The sequence below is a fragment of the Zalophus californianus genome, chromosome 6 (assembly GCF_009762305.2).
Source record: "Zalophus californianus isolate mZalCal1 chromosome 6, mZalCal1.pri.v2, whole genome shotgun sequence".
Lineage (NCBI taxonomy): Eukaryota > Metazoa > Chordata > Mammalia > Carnivora > Otariidae > Zalophus > Zalophus californianus.
The window spans coordinates 85,625,323-85,648,635 of NC_045600.1; the positions used below are offsets into that span (position 1 = coordinate 85,625,323).

At 48.8% G+C, this 23,313-nt stretch overlaps 1 protein-coding gene across 11 annotated transcripts in view; it reads right to left on the reverse strand.

Moving 5' to 3' along the window:
- Window positions 1-23,313, reverse strand: part of FRMD5 (FERM domain containing 5) — a 308,115-nt gene that overhangs the window by 33,551 nt on the left and 251,251 nt on the right. For 10 of the 11 annotated variants that reach the window (XR_003515735.2, XM_027570575.2, XM_027570571.2 and 7 more), the window contains exons 2-4: window positions 12,624-12,728; window positions 7,938-7,980; window positions 7,642-7,720 (exon numbers count right to left, since the gene is read on the reverse strand). Coding sequence is in view for 10 of the 11 variants with exons in the window: in XM_027570575.2 (XP_027426376.1) it covers window positions 7,642-7,720; window positions 7,938-7,980; window positions 12,624-12,728 (227 nt within the window). In the remaining variant the exon portion in view is untranslated. Of the gene's footprint in view, window positions 1-7,641; window positions 7,721-7,937; window positions 7,981-12,623; window positions 12,729-23,313 lie in introns of those variants that run through there. The other variant, XM_027570576.2, reaches the window with a different exon arrangement.

The window sequence follows — 23,313 nt, forward strand, 5'->3', positions numbered from 1 at the left end:
CAACCTGCCTGTGTGTGGAACAGACTTTGATTATTGGCAGAGCTCAGCTGGACCTCTCAGGATTTGAATAAGCTATAAGAAGGGGCACCAGTGAAGGAAGCAGAGCAACTTGTGGCTGGTGTTTCTTCAAACAGAGAAAGCTCTCACCTCAGATGGAAGCAGGACAGCAAGAATAACAGCTAACAGTAGCTGATATGTATTGAGTACTTACTATCTGCCAGTCCAGGTCTTATGCACTTTACATGCACTATCTCATCTAATTCTCACCTAATACTTTGAAATAGGTACTATCATCCCCCCCTTTTTAAAATTTAATTCTAGTATAATTAACATACAGTGTTGTCTTATTGCCCCCTTTTAAGATAAGGGCACTGAGGCTTAAGTGATTTTCTCAAGGGTACACAACTGGGAAGTGGCAGAGCCAGGATGTGAGTTCAGGACTGGTTGGTTCTTGGTCACCATGTTATATGGCCCTCCTTGCATTATAACTGCTTCGAGGCTTCACAAGGAGTTGGGTGGACCCTGTCACAGTGGAATGGAATTGTTGGCTCTATTTTGAAATGTCTTTACAAGGAGTAGGTCTCTGATGTCAAAACTTTACAGGTGCCCTGAGAAGAGCAAAAGCCAAGGGTATCAAACCCTGATGTGTCTCACCTACCACAGTGCTGCCTTGTCTTGGGGCATCTATGGTTATTTAGAAATATGCCCACAGTGTCTTTGATACTCCTCATTTCCAGAAGTAGAGCTTAATTCTCTCCCTTTGGGTGTGGTTTGGACTTAGTGACTTGCTTCTAACAAACAGAATAAAGCAGAAGCAACACTGTCTAACATCTGAGACTAAGTCATAAAGAAGTGAATCCTCCAGTCAGACCTTCAGAGGATTGCAAGCCCATGAGAGACCCTGCGCCAGGGCCACCCAGCTAAGCCACTCCTGAACTCCTGACCCAAAGAAATGGAGAGATAATAAATGCTTATCATTTTAAGCCAAGTTTTGTGGCACGCTGTTAGCCATAGATAACTACAGAACCTCTACGGGAGTAATGGAAATATAAAATTCCCCTAAACTCCATCAGGCTGAACCAAAAACAAGTTGGGCCCTCCCTGGACAACTAGAGGTTTCCACTACTGCTGTTTTCAGGCTGAAGAATAATACAGAGGATTCTATGCCCATTTGGTCCCGTGAAAATGCCCAAAAGAAAGAGGACCATTGACGGTGTAACTTCTGGGGTGGGGAGGGGTACCAGCAGGTGACTCTGAGAGGTGGGCTTACTGATTCAAGTAATTAACAAACAAATGCAGGAGCAATTAAAACTCTCCTAAGGCCTTGATACACAAAGTGTGGCCCACAAATCAGGGGGGTCAGCATCATTTGGAAGCTTGTTGGAAATGGAGAATATTAGGCCCATCCTAGACCTACTGAATCGTTTTAACAATATCCCCAGGTGACTTATATATAAAGTTTGAGAAGCACTGTCCTAAGAATATTTGAAAGTATCCATCTAACCACATCAGGATGGATTGCTGTCTCCACACCAAAGGGAAGGTGAGTCTATAGTCTGGAAGTTGGTAAGAACTCTGCTCCTCACCCCCAACCACCATCAGCTACCCCACTCTGCCCCAGTGTTTGCCATGAAAAACGAAAAGAAAGAGACATGTAGAGTGAATAGTTAAGATGGATCTACCAGATTTACTCGTCTTCACTCTGCTTCCCCCAGTAAAATGCCACACCTCCGTATGGGAGAGTGGGAAGGAGGGAGGGAGGCAAAGCCTGGAAGAGGAGGGAGGGGGAGAGTGCTGCTTCGCCTCTCACTGCTCCAGCTCCCACCTTCCACAGGCTTTGGCAGGGTGTGGAAGCAAACCTTTTGTCCTTTACTCACTGATCATCCCCTGGGCTTGAGTTCATATATCACTCCTTCTGTACCTCTCTATCTGTGTCCCCAATTCAGGGACAGCACATACCTGACTAAAGGAGATATTTGAAAGGGACAACTAGGCTCTGGGCAGTGATTCTCAATGTGGCAGTGAGAACATCCCCTGAGGGGAGCACATCAGAATCTGTGTGTGTCTCTTGGGTTTGAAAGAGCCTTGCTGGAGCTTCTGATTTGCCCCCTTCGCCCCCGGGGGGGATGTGCTCCTCCTGACCCTGAGAACCTTTGTCTTTATGAGGCATCTTTATTTATTTTTTTAAGATTTTATTTATTTGACAGAGAGAGCACAAGCAGGGAGAGCAGCAGGTAGAGGGAGAAGCAGGGTCCCCACTGAGCAGGGAGCCTGACGCAGGGCTCGATCCCAGAACCCTGGGATCATGACCCGAGCTGAAGGCAGACATTTAACCGAATGAGCCACCCAGGAGCTCCATGAGGCATCTTTATTGATGGGTGCATGGTGGGTGCCTCCAGTGAGCTAGAAAGGTACAGGCTTTCCACTGGTGAGTGGGGTTTCTTTAGACTTCTGGAGGTAGGACAGTACAGGGGCTCAAGGGTAAGACCACAGGAACATTGTCAGGCAACAGAACAGCAATTGAAGGGAGTAGGGAAAGGGGAGGCAAGTCAATATCCTAAAAATAAAGCACAGCTTTCAAAGATAAGAAGTGAGCTCATGAAAGAATCGGCCATTAGCTTCAGGGGACAGAGCTGTACTAGGGGTCCCCCTCCCTTTTCTGCCATGGTACCTTTCATCAAGCTTCATGTTTTGTTCATTGAAGGTGGTAACTAATGAGTTGCTGTTGTCGGACATGAGAATACGCCCCACATGACTCATAGCATCCCTAGACCTATTCTCAAGAGAACATGGCATATTCTCCCCTGCCACACATGGGCCTAAGGAAGACTATCTTGTTGCCTGAGACACTGCTACTAGGGCCGCTTTGTTACCAGGGAAGAGATCACCTGCTGGGGCCACCCAGCCCAGCCAACTCCTGATGAGTTGGGTTACCCCATCTCAGAACCTCAGAACAGGAGTTAAAGAGCCTAATTCTCTCATATGTGAGGAAACAGAAGCCCAAACATGTAGAGCAACTTGTCTGAGGTGATACAGGGATCAGAATCAAGGAAAGCCTCCTGACTCAGGGCCTGATGCTTTTTCTACCTCCCTGGTAATTCAGTTAGTTATTAGAGAGAGAGGGGTCCTAAATGAAGTCAAGAGAACTCTGTCATCGGAGAGAAATTCTCATTAGAACCAAACAGATCAGACCAGAATTAAGACAACAAGCTTATTCCTTAGGACACTTCTTGAGTAGACTTTGCCAATCTCTTCCTGGCCTCATCTCCATTTTTGCTTTAATGCCAATGTTGTCCTAAATTAATGGAGGTGCAAATTGGGACTATCCAAAGGCAGAGTAAGTGAAAACCTAAAAAGACAGCCAAGGAAAACCTGTCTTTCTGTGACATGTACATCTCTCCAAGGTATTGGCTGTGGCACTGTGTTTTCTGATATCAGAGGGTGGAGATGAATCTACAGATGGCTCCAGAATTAAAGGTTCTGACCTCTGGAGAGAACTAGCATCTCCCGAAGAGCTTCTCCAAAGAGTTCTCACTTTGGCCCTGACTTTCCTTCATCAGATTCTTTGTCCCTGGCTTCCTCTATAATCCTATAATCATCCCCTTGCAGTCAAGAGATGCTTTTTTTTTTTTTAATTTACTTTTAATATTCTAGGGAGACTGTACATCTTGTGCCTAGCTCACTTATTCACCCTTCCTCCCACCTATCACCCATCCATCCATCCATCCATCCATCCATCCATCGTTTTGAGCACTTACATGTGCCAAGCACTGCCACGGGTGCTGGGAATACAGAAGGGAACAAGACAGAATCCCCACTCTTATGGAGCTTACATTCCAGTGGGGAGAGACAGCCGACAAAACAGTAACAAAACAAAATATTAATGATTTACTGAATGCATGTTGTGAGCCACCCACTGTACTGTTGTTTGTTGGTTGGTTGGTTTTAACTAGGCTCGACGCCCAATGTGGGGTTCAGACTCATGACCCTGAGATCAAGATTCACATGCCACACTGACTGAGCCAGCCAGGTGCCCCCACACTGTACAGTTTAATGCGTACCCTCGCATGCAGTCCTCACGATGACTCTGGGAGGTGGCTACTGTTTTTTTCTTCCTGCTTCATGGATGAGGACATGACTGATTGGAGAGACTGTTGCTTGCCTTGTCTCACAGCTAGTTAAAGGACAACCTGGAATTTGAACTCAGTTCTCTTCGATGCGTTAGTCTGGGGTCGGCAAACTATGGCCTGCCACCAAAGTTTCCAGTGAAATACAACATTTTATTGGAATGCAGCCATACTCATTCATTTAGGTATCGTCTCTGGCTGCGTTCGCACTGCAAAGGCAGAACTGAGTAGTTGTGACAGAGGCCATATGGTGCACAAAGTCTAAAATACTTACTCTCTGGCCTTTTATAGAAAATGCTTCCCAGGCCATCTTAGCCTAAGGTAGGCTCAAGTGGTGTTCATCAAAGGAATTTATGACCTATAAACTCCATTCATTCTCAAATATATCCTGTCATTCGATTAATACTTTTTGTGAGCACCCCCACTCAAATGTGTCAGGCAGTTTGTTTCCTTAGAAGGAGGCGCCATTTGCACTGTTTCCTTCTACTATTTGACCTTTCCACAGAGTTCATACACCTGCGGTCCCTGTTAAACGCTAAATCTGGTGCCTAATCCCCATTTTCTCTGCCTTGTCTCTAGCTCAGACAAGAAAATCTATTTATTACTTTAAAAAAATGACAAAAGAGATTAATCAGGATTTGGCAACTAAATTTATCATCTGGGAAGAGTCCAAGAGATAAATTGAAGCACAGTTCTTTACTCCCTATTTCATCCCCTCCTCTCAGTCTGGCTTTATGGGACTAGCTGCGACGGCATTGAAATTGAGGGCCAATATTGCTAGGAAAAAACACACTGACAGCTAAATTAGTTTGGCAGGAAGGTGGCATGGAGGGCTCTAAGGCAGGAATGAATTACAAGTATTGAGTGAGGCTGGGGCAGGTACCCACTCTCTCAAGATCAGTAGGGACGTGAACGAGGAGAAAGACTGGGCTAATTCCAAGGTCTTCACAGAATGCCTCGGAGGGGGAGGCACGAAGTCTCCATACCAGGTGCAGGCACCCTGTGCTTCACACTCCCAACAACGCCTGGAAAACGCATTCTAGGGAAGGCAGGCTGGTGAGGTGGAGAGCAAGGGGAGGACAGTCGCGGATGCTCAGCACTGGATGTGTGTGGAAGGGGGAGGAGCTCGCTCCCTTGTCAGCGCCTTTGAAGCCTGCTGACCTGGAGAGAGGCCTGGCCATGGCCCTCATGCTGTGCCACCAGGACTTGGATGACTGGCTAACTGGGATGGCTTTTTCTCTGAGTCCTCAAAAACTAGCTGCTTGAGTGGCAGGACTCTAGCTGGTCGGGGAAAAGGACAGAGGAGGAGTGGGGAATCTCAGAAAAGAAGTGCCTTTTAACCTCAGCAAAGGAGCGAAGCCAGAGCTAACTGTACCTGTGCCCCGTGTGGAGCCCTCGGGGGTCCAAGGACCATGTAATCCACCTGGCTGCCTCTGCTCAGCGAAAGGCTTGCCTGGATGGTGGGGGGGCGCGGTTGTCACAAAGTACAAGATCCTAGTGTAGGGGTCAGTTCTCCCAACAATTCCACGCGGGAGCTGTTACTCTTCCTCATTTTATAAATAAGGGATCTGAAGGCCAGACAGGTTAAATAGCTTGGGTCCAAGGCCACGGAGCTGAGCAGTGACAGAAATAGGATCAGAGCTTCCAGGTCTATGCTGCTTTTTGAGTAGGAGAGTCTGTCCATTAGTATTATGGAGGAACATTTGATTTAGAAAATTGTATTGTTAAGAGCTCCTAAGGGCCAAGATAACCATATATTTTTGCCCTTTAATCAAATCAGAAAGCCATGTGTCTGCCGTGCTCTCACTGGCCGCTCACTGAGTTGTTAGAATCATCCCTGTCATCCTCACTGTTGGTTGTGTGAGGCGGAGACCAGGAGATCCTGAGGTGTGGTGTTAGGAGGCAAGGTGCCAGGTTCTCAAGAAAGAGGTGTTAAGTTTGCCCAGACACGTGGACAGGAGTGTGGCCTTCTGGGCCTGCCTTGGTATCATCACCTCTTTTGGCAGAGAAGCAGGTGGCGGGGAGAGGAACAGGTTCAGAGTGAGGCAAATACTCTGAAGGTCCTGAGCGGGGCAGGTTCACGCTCCTAAAACTATAGGATTGCTCCTGTACTTGGATGAGCGAAGTGGGAGCCACATCCACTTCCGTGTGGATGAACAGAACCTGCCGTTTCCATGCCCAGTAAGGAGCATGAATGCCCTCACTGGCCTCAGAGCTTCAAAGTTGGTGCGTGTAGACTGCCCTGAGCATCCCGAAGAAACAACCTTCCTCATCCTCCCGACGGCACTGCAAGATCCCCCCCAGCCTCCACTGGGACCCACGTGAGAAGCCACTTTTCCTCTCTGTCCCACTTTGCTTCCTTCGCACTACTTAGCCCTGTTTCTTGCCCTCTTACTCTCCCCATTTCCTCGTTTTCCTTCTCAGAAAAACTTTAGCTCCTTTTATCTGACATAAAGCTAGTGGCACGCTCTTTGGAACGGGAAGTGAATGTAAGTCCATATTCCTTCTTCCTCCCTTCTTCCCTCCTCTTTCCTTTCTTTGGAATTCTCCCAAGCAGTTCAGGATCTAGAAGTAGATGGCAAAGGCTTACAGGACAGAGTCTCTATAACTGGCCACGGCCTCATCCCGGTCTCTGCAGTCTCCAGGGTTTTGGGGGGAAGTGGAAAGCGGCAGAGCTGTCTCTTCCTCAGCTCTAGGGTTCCCTGGCATCATCTCTTGCTCTAGGGCCCCGCCCTCTCTGAGGTAACACCAACATTCTGCTCAAGTCCAAATTAGATATTTCTAATATAAAAATGAAGGATCCCTGGTACAGAGCATTGCTGAATCTCTGAGGCAAGACTTTCAGAGTGAATTTGGCTCATATATACAAAACTCTGGTGAAGCTTTGAAGCGCCTATTCTTTGACCCTCTTGTAGGATGACGTGGGCACAGAAGTTCCTTCTCATCCTCACGTGGTGCTGTGTCCATTCCGTGCAGCTGTGTGCCCGCCACAGAACATGACCCAGAACAAGGAAGCGTTTATCACGGGCGGATCCGTCAGCACACTGGAGTTTATCCACTTGGATTTAAAATCTTCAGTGTTTCCCGGCTTATTTTGCAGTGTCCTGCTTTGGCATTTCCCGAGGACGTTAGGCCACCGGAGTCTATTTCAAGCAACATCCTCCTCCCCCAACAAAAGCAACCCACCTTCTCCAAAAACATCCATGGTGGCCACAGCCTTGGTAAAAGAAAAAAATGCTTTTGATTAAGTAATGACTCCAGGTCTCCTTATAGATGGCTAGTTTATGTGAAGTATTCACACTCCTCGAAGGAAAGCAGCTCACTCTGTTCCAGTTCCATTGAGGGGGTGAGCAAAGAAAGCATGTGGAAATGAAATACAGAAGAAGTAAAGTTATATTTAGGAAGATTTCCTTCCTTATAAGAGTGAGAAGCTTCCAAAATAGAGGATCTGAAAGACTCCAGTCCCTCTTTCCTCTCCAACAGGTCTCAGTGGCTGAGGGAAGTTCAGCCTTACCTGGTTATCTCTTCTTTCAGGGCAGCAGGATCTGCGGGGTAAAACTTCACGCGGAAACACATGGTGAATGGAGGCTGGGCTGCAGAGACAGAGACGTGCCTGTCTCAGGAAAGACCCTTCCCAGAGGATGACCGGGCTTCCCTCCCCACTGGGATGCATCATAAGAAAGTCCTCACAGGTATAGGGCCAACTTATACAGGAACAGTGGACAATGACCAAGATGTACTAAACACGGGAGGCTTCATCCCACCCTCCCCAGGGGTGAGGCTCCCCACATTTTCATGAAGAATACTTACATCTCAATTGCTTCACCACAGACTTTGTAAACTCCAACCAATGCTGAAACAGAGAACACAGAACAAGAAAGCCCGAATGAGAAGCAGTGTCAACTCTAACTTGTTTTACCCAATTTAAATAACTGGACAGATTGTAGCCCAGGCTGAGAGCAGCCCCAAAGTTTGTGATATGTAGGCTTGGAGAGCAGAGAGTGATAGGAGTTTTGGAAGTAAGCTCCCCATGGAACCAGCTGTGAAGGGGGAAGAGTTCCAGCTTCAGATGCCATTTCTGGGCTTCCCTGGCAATGCTGCCTTCCAAAGTAGGGTGCCAGGGTTCTGAGACGTATTTCTGGCGTACCAGTAGGCACAAGCGAATGCACGTATGTGTAATGGGGACAAAGCCCCACCTGTCTTGAGCAGGGAGACGCTGACATTAGTGGGTTGTGTGTGTTTGTGTTATGTGCCAGCTATTTTTTTTTTTTTTTTTTTGGCAGGGGTGGGCAGTGGGGACAGAGGCTATTGGTCGTGGCTCTAGAAAGTATTAACAGGTGGAATTTCATCAATGGTGAGAAGGCAGGGATGGCTGGTGCATCCTCCATCTTTGTTTGAGTAGCATATTGCCAACCCTTGTGTTAGGGCATACATACTCAGATTCCTTGGCATCCAGGGATGTTTAAAGTCTCAGTCTCATAAGATAACTAACCACAACTAATGTGTAGGATCTATCGTTTTTCCCTTGGATTTTTGTAGAGGCAGGATACAGTAGCAATACATTATTTTTCCCCATGGTACTTATGTTTGTGGGAAGGAAGCAATGAGATCATTCTATAACTGTTTCCCAGTTCTACATGAATGCTTTATAAAATGCATTATTGATGTTTGTTGCTTTTATGCTAATCAGTAAGTTTGACAGTTTGCAGAAAGCTACAATGGCTGTTACTTGGGATTAGATTATCTGGAAGTAGACTGAAACCATGAGCCATAAGCTCTGTGAAGGCAGAAAACTGTCAGCCGCCAGTGCCCTGAAGAGTGTTCAAGATGCAGCTACCAAACGGACGAAGGAAGCGGGTCCATGCTGGGTCCACATCTCCCTCTTTTCTGGCTACTTCCATTTAGAGCAACATCTTGGCAGAACCTTCCCTCTGGCAGGAAAGCAGCCAGGGCCGTGCAGACAGCATCCTGGCCTCCTGCGGTTCCCAGCTCTCACCTTCTGGGCTGGGCTGTGGGTCACGAAGTTAATGGACCCACTAAGAGCCAGTTCCTCCGTCAGCTCCACATGGATAATCTGGGCTGACATTCTGCTCTCTTGCTTCCTCTGATCTGAGTTCCCATGAGGCTGGCAACTCATTATAGCCACTCAATGTGGTTAAGAGGTCCTTCTCACATTACACGGCCCACCGCGGCTTGGCTTCACGGGGAAGCAAAGGCAAGAGATGAAATTGCATGGAAACAAGTGGGGTTTGAGGCTGAGCCTGTGAAGGCGGAGGAGGCCCGTCTGATCGGAGCACATCGGAATTGTGTCCAGCTAGGAGAACACAGCGAGCGTCTGGGGCTCAGAATGCCCCCAGGCATCTGACATATAGATTAAAATAAATAAACAATGGAAGATGGACACTACAAGGAAAGACCACGAGATGCGTTCTCAGCAGAAAGCAGGTGGAGCTGAATGACAAAAAGCCTATTCCCCTTGGCCAGGGCTGAAGAGGACTTCAGTCTGCACTGCAGTGAAAGGCTGGTGGAGATGGGGGAAGTGGGGGGAGAAGCGAAAGCTGTCACAGCTTGTCCAGGAGATTTTAAGGGTCTGGTAGAGAAATCAAGAGAAATCAGGATCCCAAAAAGAGAGAGATGGCCAGAGTAACTGGTAACTTTGTACCAGTAACAGAGTAAAGGGTAACTTTGCAGTGGTCTGGCTAAATCTGGGTCCCACAATCACTAGTAAATTGATAACAGGAGACTGGGGAGGAAGGGTCAGGAGGAGAGAAAAGAAGGTTCAGAGAGGGCAGTTTCCACCTGTATTTGGGTCATTGGGCCAATGTGGCATGATCTGGAGGCTCTGGTGGCTGGAAAGTGTGCCTCCAGTTTGAAAGGAGAGTCTGAGAGCAGGCTGAGGCCCTGGACCTGAGCCAGCAACAGGCTCCCCCCGTTGGTGCCCCAGGAGGGACCAGGAGCGTTCCCAGACCCCATGGACACCTGTGCAGAGCAGGCAGTGAGGGGGTGGATGTGAGCTTGGGTTCTGGTGCCCCAGGGGAGGACGTTTATTTTAAGAAACCTAAGGGAGCGGGGAACTAACCCCCTCCATTCTCTACCACGATTCAACCGATCTGGGGTGAAAATTTCCCCACAATTCTCAAGCACCTTTCCAAGCCTCTCTGCTCTCCTTACCCCTCAGCACAGTCACACAACTTCAAGAAACTGTCCGGTATGAATTCAGCTGGAACCTTAGAACCCACACAGAGCCTGGCATCAGACAGCTCTGAGCGGGAGACTGGCAGTGCCATATGCCTTGGGCAAGTTACTACTTAACCTGACATTTTATTTCCTCAGCCAGAGAATGGCTGTTTGACTTGTGGATACTCTGCTCATTTGCGTAAGGATTAAAGAACACGTGGGAAGCTCTTAGCTTCGTGCCTGATAGAACTCAGGGCTCAACATACATCGGCTGAAAGGCCTGGGTTTATGCTCAGTGCAGAGCCCAGCACACAGTAGCCCCTCCATAGAGGTTTATTTCCCCGTTTCTCCATTTCTTTATATTTCTCTGTCTCCTCCTGCTTTTGATCTTTATCCCCTCCATGTACTCTCTTATTGTTCTTAAGCACATTTTGACCTAACTAGAAAATAATGAGGATATGTTTTGTTTCTTTTTCTTCATAAGCCACTCTCTTCAGGAGATGAAGAGAACTTGGGGTAACCGGCCTACCCTCTTAAGAAGAAAACAGCTGAGACCAAAAAAATAAACAATAAGAAACCCCCTTGTAAAAACAGTCCATCATTTTATAGTGAATGGACACCTACAGCATGTGAGGAGATGTAGCTTCCTGGTATCATGGCCCTTTCGAGGTTCTAGAGCTAAGGACAGTATTTATGTCAAGACCGTGGAGCCTTCATAGGGCAAGGGGCTGACCTTACTTCCTAAACAGTGGTGATGCTCAAAATTCTGCTGAGCCAAGAGGACCAGAATACATCAGTGAAGGGGGCAGGGCTTTTCAAAAGAAAGGGACACAGCCCTATGGATTCTTTCTTTAAGCTAAAGTGTTCAACAGAAAACTCTAAATGTGACCTGGAGACACAGTGGCTCAGAGCATCAAAGAACAAAACAGCACTTGACTCTGGCATGCTGAGGGGTGTATCCATTCATTCATTACCTGTGGTCATGGGCATTGCTAGGGGACTGTGCCTTCTGGGGCTCTGAGGCCCCCAGTGACAACAGAGAGGGAACCCATGTTTGGAGCTGTGAGGAAAATCAATGGACCCACGGAAGGGGGACCCTCTGGCATTTGTGCTGATAATGTCTTTGGAGGATGGTAGACCAGAGTGGGGGGTGGGCAGGGGTATAGGGAAGGGAGACACAGGCCCAAATGCTTCTGCATACTTTCCCACTTCAGTGGGGGCACCAGAGAATACATCCCCACAGAAAGGAAAGGGCTGATGAAAAGAAGTTCTAGAAAGTGCAGATGTCTGCTAGCGGAGCCGCTGGGCAAGTGGAGGGGGATATTTTTTGGCATTATACACCATGAACTCACCCACTCATCACTCCTTCAGCAAATATTTACTGAACGTCCACTACATTCTAGGCCCTGTGCTCATTCTATGGGATGTAGTGCTGAATGAGAGAAAGTGCATGCACTCATGGAACTTCCATTTTTGCCTGGAACACAGGTAATCCAACAGGCAACCACAGCATGGCGTAGAAAGTGCTACAAGAGGGGTAGCACAGGGCCTGTGGGGCACACAGGAGGGACTCCTCGTTCACAGTGGGGGTGGGGGAAGAATCCCCGGAAGAAGTGCAAGTCCAAGCTGAGACATTACATGTGAGAAGGAGTCAGCCAGAAGTGAAGTGTGGAGTGTGGAGAGGTGAGGAAAGGGAGAAGAGATGTTCTGGGCGGGGGGACTGTGCAGGTGGAGGCTGTGGGAAGAGAGAAGGATGGCATCTGGAGAGCCAAGCAGGGAGGAGACCGGTCAGGGCAGGCTGGAGCCTGGGGGTGATGGACCTGTTCTCATCTCCGTCTGGAATAAGCCCCGTGTCTGTGGAGCAGAATGAGAACGGAAGCATTTGCAAGGTGCTCAGGGGCCCATGTCAGTTCGGCTCTATCTCTGTCCTGCCCAAACTGGTGGAAGGTGGGGCCCTTCCGAGCCGGAACTGTGTGGCTCAACTCAGTCACTAGAGAGTGGGTGGGAGAGGCTTAGCCTGTGACCTGTGCTTGGAGACAGTAACACCAGCCCCGCTGCTCCGCCGCCAACCGGGCAGCTTTGGGCAGATCATGTCAGCCCTCTAGGCTGCCAATCTCAGCATCTGTGAACGGCAGGCCACACTCGCTGAGCTCTGCCAAGGTGGCTACGTGATCTGAAGAGGTGACACCCAAAGCAGGGCCCGGGGGGCCACTCATCCCTGAGGCTAAACTCAAGAGTATGAGTGGCAGTCCAAGGACTCAGGCCACTGACCAACCCTCAGTAGGTCAGTGAATATTTGCACTTCAAATATTGACTTACCCGCTGCTTGTCTGGGTCCACAAAGCGGATCCCAAAGTAGTCTTTCTCAAGAAGGTTCAGGTGGTGGCAAAGAAGGTCAAACAGGTACTGGCCCTTGGCATCTCTCTGCAAAGAAAGCAAGCTCCATGGAGACACGATAGGGCTTCTTCAGTGTAACTTCATTTTGATTGTCATTAAAAACCATTCAGGGGCGCCTGGCTGGCTCAGTCGGTACAGCATGAGACTCTTGACCTCAGGGTCATGAGTTCAAGCCCCACCTTGGGCCTAGAGGTTACTTAAAAAAATTGTCTAGAAGTTGGATGAGGATATGAAAAGGGCACGTATCTGTAACCATGTCCTCCATATTGTGATGCATTAGACAGTCTCTCAAGTTCCAAGGCTTTTTGTACCTGGAAGGAACCCAAGAACCCTTCAGTCCACAAAGATGTCACAGAAGTCAGAGGAGAGTCGGATAAGCCCAGTTGCAATCTCAAATGCACGAAGCTTTCCTGAACTCACGGGAGTGGGGCAAGTCATTGTGGGATACACTGAGTCCAGCTGGTCCTGCCTCTAACATAGATTCTGAATCCACCCACTTGTCTCCATCCCCATTACCCATGGTCAAGCCACCACCATCTCTCAACACCCTCTCTCCACACAGCAAACATGGTGACCACAATTTAGACACGGGAGCTTTTTTTGCTGAATATGTAACACAGGCATACTAATATATTCGACCGTACAAAAGGATACACCATGAAGAGTAGGTCTCCCTTCCATCCCGGTCACCCTGTGCCTCAGTTCCCCTCCCCAGAAGCAACCCATGACCAGCTCCTTGTGTGTTCTTAATGTGGGATTTTATACACGGGCAAGCCTATATACATATATATCACTTTTTAAAATATAGTGGCAGCATATTTTATGCTGTATTCTATTTCTTGTCGTTGTTTTTTTCTCCTACCGAGGGTATCTTGTGAGTCCTTCTCTGGCAGTACATACAGACATGCCTCACGGTTTCGAACTGCTGCAGACCACTGGGATGAACCCACACGTACGTACCTGGCTCCATATTTGTGGAATTCGTTTCTTATCCGCTATTACAGACAATGTGGCAGTGAGCATACGGTGGTCTTTAATTAGGTTACCACTCTTGCTTAACACTGTCAGCGGCTCCCCGTTGCTCTCAGAATGAAACCTAAACTCTGACCATGGCCTCCAAGGTGCTAACACCCTAGCTTGTGCCTCCTGTGAACTCCTCCTGCATCATTCCCATTGCTGCTCTCTCGCCACGCCTTCTCTCCCTGATGCTCCAAGGCCTTCCAGCCCCGGGTCCCTGTGTGCCCTCCGCCGGGACTGCCCTTCCTCCAGCTCCTCCCATGGCCACTGCTTCTCTCCAGGTCTCAGCTCAAATGTCCCCCCTGCAGAGGGGCCCCTCCCAATTATGATCTCATTTATCCTGTGTATTCCCTTCACGGGACTTACAACGATCTGTAATTATCCTGTTGGTTTTTTTTACTTGTTTATTTATTGTCTGCTCCCTTGCTAGGCTGTAATTTTCATGAAGGCAGGAGCCCTCCCCCAGAACTTAGCATGGGGCCTGGCAGATGGCAGCTAAGTCCTCAACAATTATTCACTGAATAAGTGAGCAACTGAATGAACAGAAGGTAGAAGGTTGGCTAAAAGTTTTCATAAATTAGGAAATTAGGCCATTTCTAAACCTTTAACTTCTCCTTCTGGGACCTGTGTCGGTATCCAGGATGCGCTGGGAGAATGACTTGCGGGAAAGTGTCAAACTATCTGGAGCTCCGCAAGGTAGCGCTCTTGAGGCCTGTCCCCATTGGTCCCTGCGGCTCAGCGGAGACGATCATCTCCGGGGGGACTGTGTCTCATTTTGCATCCGAAATCAAGGCTGACTTGTAGAATCCGAAGTATCTCACCTGTGTGAAGGCCCAAGGGCCTGGTGCTGCTCCAAGAATGGGCAGACCTTTCAGACCTCCACGAAAGGTTTACACCTCACCTCTTCCCTTCTGCCAGCTCACCCTATACTTTCCAAGACGAACTAGGGCACGATATCCAATCTCTCAGCAAATATCTTAAGAAGCTTATCCTTGCAGGATTGGAAGGATGAGTGAGTAGACAGCTCAAGTAAGGAAGGCAGTGCCATTGGGCACCTCCCTTCCTCTTCTGCTGGCCCCACACTCCCTCTTAACACAATCCCAAGCAGCTGCCCCAACTCTTACACCCTTTGATCTCCCACCAGAAAGAGCTACTCTGGTTATGAATCACACTGGGACTTCTGGGCAGTGGGTTACAAACCAGGTTTTGCAAAAGACTCTATGAACAACTGTCTTTTTGAGCAGGGACTGCTCAACTATTTCCTCACTGATACCCCAGAGTGTGTGAAGAGCTTAAACTCCTTTTTTAAGGTTCTTCTGGGAGCAGAGGAAATGTTTAACTCTATCCCAAGCAGTATGTGCTGTACTATTATCTCTCCCAGAGCAACTGGAATGGAATATTGAGAAGCAGTTGCATACTGTGAATATTTTTCTCTCAAAATTTTACTTTGCATGGAGGTGGCTACTTCATGGTGATCAGTTAGGGTGCGTTTTAATGGCTGATGTAGTTCACTTCCGTCCCTACAACAACTATATTAGCAGGAGCCTGGGGTAGCCATGGGGAAAATGTGCCTTATGTGACAGAAATCACAAGAACTTTTAATAAGAATCATGTCTGCCATAAAAATAACTCATTTGCAGGAGCGGGCAACTCGGATACACTCGTACGGACCTTAGTTGGCGAGAACTTTATATTCAGTAGATCCAAACTCAGAGTTCTCCCATTTCACAGGAAGAAAAAGCAAACATGGCTTTTCTCATCAGATAGTTAAAAAAAAAAAAAAATCCCATTATACTTCCCTTATATCAATAGAACAGGATCTTTTTTCTTGTGACTTTTTAGCATCTGGTGAAACTCCTGCTCCCCCCATGAAGTCATAGCTCCCTCAGGTTCCATTTACCGATGGTAGATGCATGGTTTTGAGCTACAAGTCTCTTATGAAGACTAATGAAGAGAAGCACCTTCCTTTACTGTTTCTCTGAGGCTGGAGGGTGGGAGGTGAGGGGGATGGGGAGAGAGGCAGGAACAGAGTCCCTCCTGATGGCAGAAGTCCATCAAGTTTATTTTTTTTAAAGATTTTTTTTTTTACTTTATTCATTTGACAGAGAGAGAGAGAGAGAGAGAGAGAGAGAGAGAGAGAGAGAGCATGAGCAGGGGGAGAGGCAGAGGGAGAGGGAGAAGCAGGCTCCCCACTGAGCAGGGAGCCCGATGCGGGACTCAATCCCAGGACCCCAGGATCATGACCTGAACCAAAAGCAGATGCTTAACCATCTGAGCCACCCAGGAGCCCCTCCATCAAGTTTAAATTCCTGGCAGAAACACAAGGCAGCATCACCTCAGAGCACTGCCGGGGCACCTTTCACAGAGGGTTGCAACCGCCCCTCTCTTGGAGCACTCACGCCAGGAGCTGGCGAAGTGGCCTCAGGCAGCCTTGGGGCAGGGAGTCACAGTCAGCTGAACTGCCATGGTGGCCTCCCTACGAGAAGCCATTGGCAGGGTTAAGTATAGGAATTTTAAACTTCCTGGCCTTGTACTTTCAGATGCCAGCCAGCTGTGTCCTAGGATCCTCTTTCTGTGGTCTCCCTGTACTACATCTGGGGCTTTCTGGAATATTCTGTGGTAGCCGAGTCTTCTCTTTTGGTGGGATGGCAAAATCCAGTGAGTATTGTCTTCTATTCCCTTTGCATACAGTTGCTCTGACACCACAAGCTGAACCGTGTGTTGTATGCTGAATGTTGTGCCATTGATTACACTGGGGAAACAAGCACTTGCATTGACAGGTGATTAATGTTTATCACAAAGTCAGGGCTCCAAGCCTGAGGATGTTTATCTTCAGGACAAGTGAGCTGTGGCAGAGCACCCAAATCCAGCTAAGCCTCTGAGGTTATTCTCTTGCCAAAGATATTACTGGGTCAAAATAACTTACTAAGCATCCATTTAAAAAATCAATTTATATTTTGTGAACCACAATTGTACGTATTTGAAAATAGTACCTTGTAGTATTTGAAAATAATAGTGCATATACAGGCAACCCATTTACTCTCTCTGTGTGGTGTGCAGAATGATGGATGAACTCCTTAGAATCATTCTGCAACTCTGAGGTTGGGAGAATTCATACTCTTGCTCCTCCCCTGGAGCTCCAGGCTCTGGTTCTCTATTCTTCAAGGAAGAGACTGAGGCAGCAAGCAGTAAGCAGGTGTGGGCGAGTGACCTAAACTTATTCAAGGTTAATTGCATTTTCTGCCTCATAATCAATAACTTTGGACAGGAGAGAAGCTTTATTCTAACCCATCGTGGGGTCAATCCCAGGGACTCTGGCATAGTGCATCCTGATCAGAGGAGCTAACATGTAGAAAGCCCCCCACTCATTAGGCCTCACCTGATTCAGTCAGCTTACCTGTGAGGTAGGCAGATTTTACGTGTAAACTACCTGAGTCTTGAAGAGGGCAAGGGCAATCACAACTTCCTCAGGCCCTGGGCTACGTGCTATTAAAGAGGAACCGGCCATGGTTTCTTGGGCCCTTAGAGAAGGCAGACGTGAGAGGGAGGGTAGTAGGCAGTGGGCATCTGCAGTCCAAGAGCACAAGAGCCCAGGGGTGTCAGGAGGGGATGCCTAGAGGAGAAGGCAAGGGCTGAACCAGTTTTCCTTAGGCACCTGACAGGGAAGGATGCGGCTGCAGGGGTGGGACGGCATCGCAGCCTCTGTTCTAGCTCAGTTTTATATTTAAATTTCGTACAGGCCAGAGAAAGACTGCTTTCTTTATCAGTGTCCTCTGAAGGCATGTGTGCTCCAGTGTCTGCCAGGTTCAGGAGCAGATGATGTGGAATGCACTTGAACGTCACAGAGGGACGGCCACGGTAGCTCATCTTCTCAGGGCCATGGCATGAGTAAGCTGAGCCAGAAAGTGTGAATCAATTCCTGGGGTGCAGTCCTGCCCCTGTGTTCACACGCTACACCAGCCCAACTTTCTGAGGGGAGGGAGGACGAGGGGCCCTGAGTACTAACAGCCCGGGGCGGGGGGTGGGGGGGTGGGGGGGGGACAGATTTCTTAACATCAGCACCTTCCACGCTCATTTGCATTTTTCTTTGAAGGGAGGGAACCCCTGCTGAGCTCCTGGCTCAGGAGTCAGCTTTTCTTGCTTAGTCGGAAGCCAACAGAACCTGTCCAGGAACTGCTGAGGCGGCAACTAGAAGAGCCGCCAAGCTCACTCGGGGAGAAGACAGAGCAGCTCATTCCAGGGAGCAGTACAGCCGGTCACCCCAAATGCAGCAAACTCACAGGGGAGCCCGACTCGGCATGCTCTTGGCTCCTTACTCTCAGAGGAGACAGATGGCTGAACTCGGTGGGTAGGCCCAAGGATGGGGCCCATGCAGGCACTAGGGATCCAGGCCGAAGTGTCAGGAGCCATGCAGCCAGGGGAGCCAGAGGGCCATGGGGTCCCCGGGGAGAGGCCAGGCTCCAAGTGGAGGGAAGTCAGAGTTCAGAAGGAGAGAAAAGTGCTCACCCTGACTCCTGCAGCCACTGGCTCACCTAGTTCTTACTAAAGATAGCAACTTCCTGCCCCAACACCACCTCCCCCCATTTGACGTGCAAACTGAGGGAGTTGGGGTGACTTTTCTGATGCAGAGAGCTATCTGTAGATTCAGATGTGCCTCAGGGAGTCCTGCTGGCAGTCCTCGCTCGGGTCAGAGAACCGGCTTAGCTCAGTGCCACATGGTACGGCCTGCAGAGGATGCACACTTGGGGTGGGGAAAACACATTCAGTCTGGAGCATGGAGGTCACTGTGTGCAAGCCAATGTCATGGGAGGGAGGACAAGTGCCCCGTCAGCACAGATGGCCAAACCAGACTCAACAAGATCAATTAAGACCCTCTGAGCAGAACCTTCAAACCTGCTGTTGTGGAGTCTGAGAGCAGGGCTAAGGGGAAGGCTAGACTTATTGAGATATCAGCGGTGATTTGAGAGGCCAGGCGTCCCCATGCCTCTGCGGGTTCCTTGTGTCCAGTGAAGTTCCTGGGAAGGAAAACACTCTGAGCTGGGCCCGAAAAAAAAAGCAAATTTGTCTATCTTTCCCACAGGGAGGCCAGTTTTACAAGTCACGTGACCCTTAGAAGCATCACTGTTTCTTGCTATCGACTGGGTAAGTTTTGGTTGTATTTTTCCAGCTAGCGCCGAATATCTCTGTGGACTAGTCATGTCACAACTGCAGAATTACTGAAAACTCAGCAAGGCTTATTAGAAAAAACTCAGTACTTCGTATTTTTGTACTTTGTGAATCTCATATTCTCTCTTACACACACCCCCCATGCCTCTCATAACATGTTGCTTCAGATCACTTGTAAAGAAATCCCAGCATTTTGGGGCAAACAGACCTCTCCCTGCCCCCCACCCTAAAGATAGTTTAACAACTCATTTTATTGCCTCCCCGCTCCTTCTCTTTTGCAAAGGGCAAATGCCCATGTTATTTGGCAAATCTGGGCATTTCTGGGGCTGTAGGGAGTGGCCTGGGTGGCCAGGGTCAGAAATACGGCAAGCTCAGTAATCTAACTGGTTCTCTCAGCCCTGTAGCTACTCCTTCAATTTCCCTCCCTCTCAGCAGAAAACTGTTTATTTGCCTGTACCAACAGACAGGACGGATTCTGAGTTGGACACAGCCCATAAAGGAAAGAGGCCAGGATTTCTGAGTCCTAGTGCAGTCTCCTTTGCAGCTGTCCTCTCGGGTCACGCATGTTCCCTAGAAGTTGAGATGGGGGCAAAGGGGACAGGGAGGGGAAGGGCTCTGGGAAGGAAGGTGGTGGAAGCCCTGGGGATGAGCACCGGGCTTGGAGTCAGGGCCCTGCTCTGCCACGTCACACCTGTCCCCCGATCTCTCTGAACTTTCGTTTCTTTATCCAGAGAACAAGGTTAATACCACATCTCCCAAAGGATGATTGTGAGGCTTAAAAACAAGAGACATAATATACATTAAAAATCCTGTGTATTTTTCCTACCAAATTCCTCTGCTTCCTGGGACCTGTTCTTTCCTTAGGCTGCATGGATGTGAACATGACAATGTCTTAGCAATGATACACGGCACTCACTGAACAGCAACCAGTCCTCCCCGGAGAAGAACACTCAGGTGGGTTCTGGCTCTCCATCAGCCTGTGCAATGTACCCTGGCTGATGGGGATGGCCACCATTTTGGAAATCTGCCCCACAGGGCTCTCAAAGCACGAATTTGTGTTTTCTCCATATCCCAAGACCATTTTCCCAAGACTAGGCTGGAAGAAGAGTAGAAAATATCAAATATATGCCATCAACCTAAATCCCTCCGGGGCCTGACAGCTTCTACTCAGTGCCACGGAGACAAAGAGCATCTTATGATGTGCTCTCGACACGTTCCTAACACTTAGGAAGGAGGAGGTGAGTGCGGTGGGGGATGAGATACGACACAATCCCAACAGCCGCTATACCTTTTAATGCCTTGGCATTAATGAGAATTAAAAGCAAAAAGCATTTGGCAAAATATATTTCATTAAATTAACCCAGAGCCGCTCAACAAACATAACTGGTGCTCTCTGGTGTTAAAGCTAGGGGAGCTGTTTTCTCAGACTCTTCCCTGGCACAATCCTCAGGTGACTGCCCAACTTGTTGGCACAGAAAAGGGGAAGGATGGACAAGTAGAGCCCATAGCTCTCTGACTGGAGACTCGAGTTCCCCGGAGCTCATTCAGCCACTCAGCCCCTGGCATTTGCAGCTGGGAGAGACAGGGCATGCTCATTGCCTCTCTTGAGAAGGATGGCCAGGGCTGCCCTTGAAAAGCCCCTCATCAGAACAGTAAGAGCTCTGAGGTCGGGTGCCGGGGCCTGACTCTCTGTGGTCTGTGATCCTGGGGTGGGGGGCCCCACCTCCATGAATGTCTCCCTTTTCAGCACAAAGTGGAAACCACCTCACTGGCACAACACAACACAACTGAGAGTTGTGGGAGAGGACAGAGGCAGCTGGGGCCAGGGGCCAAACAGATGGTAAAGAGATGGTTTACTGTACAAGTGCCGAGGCCTGGGAAAGTTACACAACAAACTCCGGCTCTCCCAGCAGTGGCTGTCCCTGTGGTGGAAGGGGATGGGGGGAGGGCCAAGCTAGGAGGCAGATGGCCAGCTCACTTAAAAGCAGAGTTTCCTTGATAAACAGCAAATTCAGAACAACACCAGTGGTTCCCAAACTTCAGCCTGCATCACCTGGAGGGCCATTAAAACAGAATGCGGGTCTGCTCTCCTAGGGTTGCTGGCTCAGTGGGTCTGGGGTGGGCCTGATAACGTGCATCTCTAACACGTTCCCAGGGGATGCTGCTGCTGGTCGTGGACCAGTGGATCCTATCCACCCTTCTCCGGCACCCGCTGATCCCAAGCTGCTCTGGGAGCAAAGACCTCAGGGATGAGGGAGGAAACACAGATATTTGAATTCCGCCACAGCCCAGCTCAGGCAGCCAAGTTCTCACTCGTGTTCAGCCCTCACAGTGTCACATACTAAGAGTACCGACTTTAGAGCATTAGGCTTGCCAGGGAAGTGCTGTGGAGAACTCTGCTCCTTCCTGCCAGGTTTTCAAATTCTGCCTTTTATGACAGTGCCGCCTGGAAAGTTCAAGTCCCCAATTACCATTTACTTCCGATGGCTAAGGAGTTCAAAACTCACTGCTCTTTTGCCATGAGCTAGATCATCGCAAAGTAAAGCCCGCAGTTACCCTCCAAACCTAATTCAGAGAACAAGCCCCTTCCCACCCCAATTCTGCTGTCATTGGCAGGGAGTCTGTTTCAGAACATCTCCCCTCCTAACCTCTAGTGTCTCTTGTCTAGGAGGTGGGTTGGGAGCTGCCCCATACCTATGCCTACTGCTGTCTTCCCTCTGTACCTGAGCTCTTCCGGCTTCTCAGTCAGACCTCCATCTTGGTTGCCGTGAGCCGCCTTCTGCTTCCTCTCTCTTTTCCAGGAGAGAGTCCAGCTGGCCCTCCGTTGGGGGTGGGGAAATGGGTGGGTACAGAATATGTGCCCCAGAGATGCAATTCCATGCCCAGAAGGCAAGTCGTCTGTGTTCAGCATAGATCTGGGAGTCAGGGGCAGGAGGGGAGTGATGGGAGAAAGGAAAGGCACATTCTCGGGCAAGTCATTTTCCTCCATGAGCCTCGGTTTCCCTCTGTGTACATGATCTCACATCTCCTATGTGCCCCAACTCTCTGATTCTGTTATTAGTTGACCGGAGTAATCACACTCCAGGCCCATGTTCTCTTCAATGAGGATAAAAAAAAAAAAAAAAAAAAGTTTAACAGAAAACTCTAAACAGGTAGCTGTAGAAGGTAGAGGTCTAACACATTTATCGCTAGTTTAATTAATTTAAAAAACTCAAGGCTGTTGCTCAAAGTAAATGGAAAGAGTAACTAAACAGAATTCATTCAATTCTAGAAACTGCCTCTAGCAGGCCTGAGACAGTAAAGGCCATTGTGTGAAACTATTATCTTGCCATGAGTCTGGTCATTTTCTATTCCACTGTGAGCGATGGAAAAATCCCATTAGATCATCCATTGCACATCTCTGGCCTCATACAGTGAGGACTGTTGCAGAATCTCCTCAGGATGGATCCTGAGCCTCTACCTCCCTCTCCTCTCCAAGCTCACTGTTTCCTCAACTATAACCAGAGTGGCAGTGGGGCTCCTGAATTTCTATATGCAAGGGCCTTCGGGTGACAGTCTGGCTATTTTATTTGCACAGCCCTGTATAGAAGATTAACTCTTCAATGGTCCAATAAGCAAGGGATAGGGAATGACAGAGATGGGAAGGGGCTGACAAAATGTCCCTTCCAACCTCATCCTGCACTGTCCTAAATTTACTCAGAGGCAGAGCCTCTGAACCAGGGCTAAGGTAGAAGCTAAGGGTGTGGCTGTGAGGCAAGTGCCTCTGGGTCCATGAACTTTAGTTTCCTGAGGCTTCTCCCAGATGTAATACTTCAGTGGCTGAACAGCAACAGCTGCCTCTTGGTCTATAAATAATTCTTGGGCTTGGAAATGTATCTGCTAATATGCACTGAGGGATGACCAGATCCCCAGGGCATCAGGCAAAAACATGGTCCAGGCCTTGCAGTGTGATGGAGAAAACAAACAGAGGAGGCAAGACTTGTGGAAGTATGTTGCTGCCTCTCTGCAGTTTTTCAGCCTGAAGAGCAGGAATGAGAGCAGGGGAGGCAGGAGCCTCAAGCCCAGCAGCACCCCCGAGGCCTCTGGCACTTTCCTGTCATCTCTGTACAGCAAGGCCACCAACACTGAAACAAAGAGTCCCCTGAGGGCTGCGCGGCAACACTGGCCGAGACGTCGCTACTGAAAAAAATCTTGCACATCTGCTGCAAGCTGAATATTGTGTAATTTGAAGGCCAAACAGTGGATGACAAACCACTGGGACAAACACTCAGTTCAATATATATCTATTGAGGGCTTCCCTTGGGCCAGGCCCTGCTTGAGCATTCTCAGGGTTGCAGAGATGGGGATTTGGAGACATGAAAAAGGGACTTGGCAAAAAGTCATTTTCTCTGCTCTTATCTCATGGCACTCACCACCCTATGTACGACCG